The sequence below is a fragment of the Triticum dicoccoides genome, chromosome 4A (genome assembly GCF_002162155.2).
Source record: "Triticum dicoccoides isolate Atlit2015 ecotype Zavitan chromosome 4A, WEW_v2.0, whole genome shotgun sequence".
NCBI lineage: Eukaryota > Viridiplantae > Streptophyta > Magnoliopsida > Poales > Poaceae > Triticum > Triticum dicoccoides.
Window position 1 is genome coordinate 737,666,876 of NC_041386.1, and position 7,260 is coordinate 737,674,135.

The 7,260-nt window shown below is 42.0% G+C and overlaps 1 protein-coding gene across 1 annotated transcript; it reads right to left on the bottom strand.

Moving 5' to 3' along the window:
• Positions 1-4,057: 4,057 nt before the first annotated feature.
• On the bottom strand, positions 4,058-4,708 carry LOC119284358 (B3 domain-containing protein Os06g0107800-like). Its single transcript, XM_037563513.1, has one exon. It carries the CDS (start codon positions 4,706-4,708, stop codon positions 4,058-4,060), a length of 651 nt encoding a protein of 216 aa, XP_037419410.1.
• Between the last annotated feature and the right edge of the window lie 2,552 nt (positions 4,709-7,260).

Genomic DNA, 7,260 nt, shown 5'->3' on the forward strand with positions numbered 1-7,260 from the left:
ACAAGTCTTGTTAGCAGTACAGCTTACTACAAGTACTATTATTGGGTTGGTACATAGAATAAATTAATTGATTAGTCTAATTTGTATGCAATTAGACCAGAGGAACAAGCTAGCTATTTTTTCGTACTTTCCTTATGAGAAACAATATAAGGGGCTATGAGCAAGGTAATAAGCACTTAATTATTGTATTAGCTTGCATGATTGAGCATAAAACAGTCTATGCCAAAAAGAAAATATGTAATTTTCAGTTTGTGCATTGTGGTGGTGTGCTTGTCATGCAAGCATCCTCATGTCCCATACATTCTTAATATCCTTATTACCCTAATCAATGAAGCCATTGGGCGCCAGAAGGTAGAGGCTTGGTGATGACACCATCCTTGAAAAATAAGGTTTATATCACCTCCACTTTACTTGGACTCGGTCAAGCACCTTTTTTATGTATGCAACTATGCAATAAGTAAGGATTCCTAGCCAGGTAGGCGACTAAACTAAGAATCGCCACTTGGCTGTGGTTGCATATAGTTAAAGAATATACTAGCTTGTGATTAAATATTGTAGTCTCTACTCAACTCTCAAGGGCCAAATTGACAGCTTTCAATATTCCATTTCAATCCAGTTCAGTGCAAGTACGGTAGGTCCCTTAGGTTTGTAATGCAGTGCAATGCATTTGCACCAATATTAATTAGTATGATTACTTTGTAGGAGTGTGCTTAAGTCCCCAGTCCAGCCCAAAAGTTTGGATTTGGATCAGTTTCTTGTTGTAAGTTCTAAGGTCGACAAGGGGTTAGTTTGCAGTATTTTGCATGGAGCATCAATATTAGCTGCACTTGACCTGGATTTGCGTGGGTCCTCTTCGATGATGAAGAGCTACAAATAAGAATGGTAGGCGCTCGAATGACCTGGATTCGTTGACTTTCCTTCCTAGGTACATACATGCTGTTGATCTCAGCCGTCGATCCTTCTGACCATCGGACGTATGTATAGTCTACATGCACCCTTATTAACTGTTGATGTATGTACATGATGTTTTTTCTCTAGAAAGACTGAAAAACCCCCGCGTCTCTACATCGATCGATGCAAATAACCTTCATGTATGTGTGACGTGTCACACTTAGTTTCATGTTAATTAGGAAGCATGTGAATTTGAAACCATGGAGTACAGAATGTGACTAACTGAGTTTCAAGCTAATTATTTGTACATCAGAAACCAAAAGAGCGATGAAGTCGATACAAGTCAAAGCGGTAGATTGGTGAATATCCAAGGAACAAGTCTTGGTCATGCTAAACTAGGTGATTAAGCCATCAATGCGACAACTGTGCATGAATAGATAATTACCAGTTGTACATACTATATAAGGGCGAGATGATGATAAGTTTGGAGACAAATGAGCTAGCAAAAAATGATTAAGGATGTCAATGGTTAGTTAGTTAGATTTGTTGCATTTGGAAGAAAAGACTTTGTGACACACAATACACACATGTAAGAGTACATACCTAGTATATATATTTAAGCTATATTTACAGATCATAAAGAAATTAGTGATAAATTTGGTTAATTAGGGTTAATTTGAAGAGGTGCAAGTTGGTGAACTGACATAATGCACTTACAAGCATGTTTCTGTTTATTGATGCAAATTAGTTGGTTTCTTTTTTGTGTGTGTAGCAATTAGTCAGCTTCTTGATGCAACTAGGCCAGGATAATTATTTGTTGGCTTGCATAATTGGCAACAAAATTATATGGCCAGTGACAAAATGAAAATTAATGTGCAATTTGGGTATGTGCATTTGTAGTGGTAGGCTTATCATCCTCCTGCCCCAGCCCAACCATCGTTAATACCCTTATCAATCAAGAGAGCTAGTTAAACATTTGGTTAGTACTACAACATAATAATTAAGCAGGTTTATTGGCTTTGTGACGTCACCCATGGAAATGTCACTTAGGTCACCCCCCCCCCTCTACACTTGGACATGGTCACACCCAAAGGTTGTCCCCTGGTGAAGCACAAGAGTTTAATTATTATATGTGAAATAGAAATCAAATAAAGTTTCCTGATCAGGAGATTCTAGCGAATCAAACCTCGGGTGACTAAACTATGAACCACCAAACCTTAGGTAACCGAGTGTGAACCACCACTTGGTTGATCTCCAGTGGCCTAGTTTATTTAGTTGGGCGTGCATCTCAAACACCTCCCCCCTCCCCCAATTTGAAGTTGCTTTGATTTGATTATAGTTGAAGATTATACTACATGCTAGTGGTGATGTAGTCTCAACTCTCAAGGTCCAAGTCGGCAATATTAATCACTGCATGCAGGGTTTAGGTGTGTAATGCACTGCACTTGCCTGCAAAAAGTATTAATTTCTAGAACCATTCAGGTCCCTTGTCTTGTCCAAAACCATACTGAGTTTAGTTGTTTCTTGTAACCAAGGTCAGGTCAGCAACTATTTGTGGTATTGCATTGCATCCTAGGCAAGTACTACCACTGCTACAAAATACCTCATCACATATGGCTGAAATAGCTCATCACAAATGGGACTAAGGTCCATCACGACCAGCATGTCAAAGGGGCGCACAATTCTCCAAAGGACTTATGCGTAATATTTGGTTTTTGGTTTGACACCCAGAAGTTTATATTTTGAGAAAGAAAAGGGGGTCAGATTATAAAGACGATGGAGGTGTAAGTTCTAATCTGGATTGAGACAATTTGAGTGACATGAGAGTGGTAGTTGGCCAATCTATAATTTGTACTCGTGCGGCGAATATATACTTAGTTATAATTATTGAACATCTTATTATTAATTAGGACTATTTGTTGAAATTAGGATGATATCTAGACCAAATTAAACTACTTGTAGTGTATACTCATAAATTTGAATTAGTGTATTTAAATTATATTGGCTATACCTTGTACATGTACATTGTGGCACCTCCTAGGACGGCCACTGAGTAGCATAGATCAATACATAGGATTTTGGTGTGTACATTAGTATCATATTCTCATTGCATTTACTCACCCAATATAAAGTTGTGGCTTGATTTATTTCTTAGGAACTTTTCATGTTTGACGGCCTATAATATTGTACTCTCATATCCTTAACTGCCCTGCAACATCATCCTTTTTATTTAGGTTAAAATACATGATACTTGCATTGTGAGGGTATCTCTAACTCATCCAAAAACTGTAATTACGGGGAGTAAGAGCACTCAACACATTTAAAAACAGGCCAACAGAAATATTTTGTAGCTAATTAAGAAACCCTCCTCAGTAGTTGGGAAATTTTGCCCACTCCTAATGGCAAAAGGAACTTCCCATCCCCAACAGCTGCCTCCATCATATGTACCGCCAGTGCCCCACTGACTTCAATGCGGCACACCAGAGAGTAGGTTTCTCGGTCGCCACATCAGCATTGAAGCAGGGCCGCCTGCTTGTCTGGTTGCATCGCTTTGACCGGCATCAATGCCATGTGGAGTCACGTCCTCTCTGCAACAGCCTGACTACCATGAACATGCGACGCCTGCTTCACGCGAAGAGCATTTTTTATGCTGAGAGTATTTTGGGGAGGAATTTGGCGGTTAGACGCGTACGTGGCGGCTGTCCAGAAGCCCGCGAAGCTCACTTTGCTTTGCGTCTGGATTGCGGGATTTCGAAAAGCCGGGCGCGTTTGTGGACCGATGGGGTACCCTGTTGGATGGATTCCAGCGTTCGGACACCTCGGTCCACACGATTTGCGGGCGTTTTGAGGGTGCGTGTTGGATACACCCTTAAACCCCATCCCTGCATCATTGTGATGCACAAAACCATTCTTGGCTCCACTTGTTATATACATGGACAAATTTTAATCGGAGTTAGATTTAGGGGATGGATTATATTTAAAGTGATCGATCGAAATAACTGAACTATTCAACCGTGCGAATTTGATATCTTCATGGACAAACATGCACTACATGGACACAATTTCATCTTATTTTGTGATGACAAGATCCCTTCTTGCGTTGATTATCTAATAATTTGCTATAAACTGGAGCTCAATTTACTAAAACTGGAAGCACAAGCGGAGGTCATCTTCTCATCAAAGCTAGCTGCAAATCCAGCGGCAGCGGCTGGGCGCCGGCGAGCTCGAGGTCCACGCCGAACAGCCGGACGCACCGGCCGCGCGGCGCCCTCTCGTCTGAGGACGTCGACCGCTGCGGCATGAGCGTGACAACTCGCGGCACCACCGCTGGCACGAGGAGGCGTGTCACCGGCGCCGAGGCTACTATTCCGGCGCCACGCCGTCGGCAGTCGATGAAGAGGCGTGCGCCGGCGCGGCAGAAGGAGACGGTGTCGCCGGCGGCGAGCCGGCGGTCGCGGACGAAGGCGCTCCACCCTTTGGTCATGACGTAGCTCTGGCTGCTGCCCCAGTAGGAGAAGCGGAACGCCCACTCCTTCCCCCCGCCGCGGCCGTCCTCGAACCGTAGCACGGCGCCCGGGCAGGCCGCCCTCGCCGCGCCGCCGAGCAGCCGCGGGAGGATGTGCCGCTCCGCGAACTGCTTCGGCACCACCAGCCGGTTCAGCTTGCCCACGTCGCTCGGCGTCACCACCTTGTCGAACATGTGCTCCCGCCTGATCCTCTCTTCGCCATTGCCACCCTTGCCGCTGCGCGCCAGCTCGACTCCTCCTCCCACCTCTTGCGCTGCCCCTCTGCTCTCCCATCCGGCCGTCAACGCCATTGATTCGCTGCAACTCTCAACTTATCTCTAGCTTGCTCAGATACTAATCCCTATCGTGTTCTGAATTATGATGCATAAGTGCACCTGCACATGTGTGTTTATATATAGAGTAGCAAGCATGGGATCTTTGTGATTTCCCGCCAAGTCGTCTACCCTTCACGCGTTGACTCTCCGTATGCCAGGCATACACACCACGGGGTAAATCTCAGCCGTTGATTATTCGGATCAACGGTCCAAATGCATCCTTAACTAAGCTGCTTATATGTAGTATTACGTGTGACGTGCCACGCTTAATTTCATGTTAATTAGGAAGCAGGTGAATGTGAAACCATGAGGCCCAGAGCAATTTCAAGCGAATTATTTACTTTTACAGAAGAAACCGACAACAAAGTCGATATAAGTCAATTCGACAGATTGGTGAAGATCAAAGGAACAGGTCCTCGTCAAGTTAAACCAAGTAGTTAAGCCATCGATGCGACAAATGTGCATTGATAGATAATTTGCCATTTGCAGTATAAAAGAGCCAGATGGTGGTTGGTTATGGAGGTCAACTGCTATTCACAGTAAAATTAACTCTGCCACATTTGCAAGAAAAGTCCTTGTGATGGCTAATAACATTGGTAAACGACAATTTCGATAGACGTAGTACTCCCTCTGTTCCTAAATATTTGTCCTTCTAGAAATTTCAACAAGATACTACATACGGAGCAAAATGAGTAAATCTACACGCTAAAATATGTATATATACATCCGTATATGGTAGTTCATTTGAAATCTCTAAAAAGACAAATATTTAGGAACGGAGGGAGTAGATGCCAGGAGTATATTTAACACATGTACATATAGAGACAATCATCTCAAAAATAGTGATGGAGTTGGTTAATTAGGATTAATTAGATGGGATGCAAGATGTAGAACTAACCTAATGCTTGTACAAGTCTTATAGTAGCAGTAGAAAACACTAGGACTAGCTGTTGTTGAGCTGGTGCCTTGTGTAAATTAAATAGTTTGTTGATGCAACTAGGCCAGGAGAAGTATTGCGAGCTTGCACAAGTGCATAAAAAATTATAGCAAATGACAAAAAGGAAAAATAATGTGCGATTTGGGTGTGTGCATCTGTGGTGGTAGGCAATACCCTAATCAATCGAGCAATTAGGAGCTAGCTAATTAAACATTTCGTTAGTTTCCCTACAACATCTGGTTAGTAGTACAACATGATAGTTAAGCCGGTTATTTGGTTTGGTGACCTCACCCTTGGAAATGTTGTTTAGGTCATCTCACCTCCACTTTACCTGGACTTGGTCGCACCCGAAGGTTGTTCCCTGGTGAAGCACAAGGGGTTTTGTTATTTATATGTCTAATAACAATCAAGTAAAGTTTCCTGACGAGGAGAGTCTGGCCAATCAAGCCTCAGGTCAGTATACTATGAAACACCACTTGGCTGATCTCCAAGGCCTAGTTTAATTAGCTGGCGGTGCATCTAAAACCAACTCGGATTAGTTTCCTTACAATGAAGATTATACTACGTGCTACTAGTGATGTCGACTCAACTCTCAAGAGCCAGACTCTCAATTTAGGTTGGTAGGTAGGTGTGTAATGCGCTGCATGGTTCAAAACCACATTGGAGTAACCAATATCAGGTCGGCAACAGTTTGTGGTATTGAATTGCCAATCCTGCCAGGTATTATTTGGTTCCTGGTTTCTGAATCCTCCAAATTTTATATTTTGTGGAAATAAAGAGGGACATATTTCATAGACGATGGATGGACATGTTCTGTTTAGTATGGACCGGCAGTTTGGATGCACAAGCAACATTAGAAATTTCGCTAATAAAATTATGTACTTCTTTGATCCAAAATGTGGGTCTTCTAGCATTTCGTTCGCTATATATTCCTAAGTGTTGACTGTTTATAAAAATGGCAGCATCAATAATATCAAATCGATATTCCTAAATGTACCATGGAATATAGGTTTTATACATAATTTATTTTTAACATCACATACACATGGATGGCGTAAGTACCATTACGTAGACCGAATTGGTCGATATCCTTAAAAAGCCTATAATTTTCTATGGATCCGATTTTACCCTAAAGCATAAAGTGAAAGTTGACCATACTATTTTCCATGGATCCGATTTTACCCTAAAGCATAAAGTGAAAGTTGCAGCTTAATTGATCATAGAATCACGCGGAAAAATTATTTGGTTCTCAATTCTTTTCGAAAGAAACCATTAGGTTTATGATGAAACGTTAGCTTGCACCGAGGAGAAGAGTCATCATATCCCTCTAATTATAAGCATTCAAAATGGAATTTATTTAATGCTACAAGTTGTATTATATTTACTGCTTATGGGCTTGTTGATCTTGTTGGCACTAGTTGGATGTATATATATCTGCCTTATTATGTAGTCCACATGACATTTTTCATCTTCAAGTTGGGATCACCCCTATAAATGTTGTTTAGGTCATCTCACCTCCACTTTACCTGGACTTGGTCGCACCCAAAGGTTGTTCCCTGGTGAAGCACAACGGTTTTGTTATTTATATGTC

Excerpts from the sequence above, each read along its gene's own strand:
- LOC119284358 (XM_037563513.1), bottom strand. The coding sequence starts at position 4,708 with ATGGCGTTGACGGCCGGATGGGAGAGCAGAGGGGCAGCGCAAGAGGTG.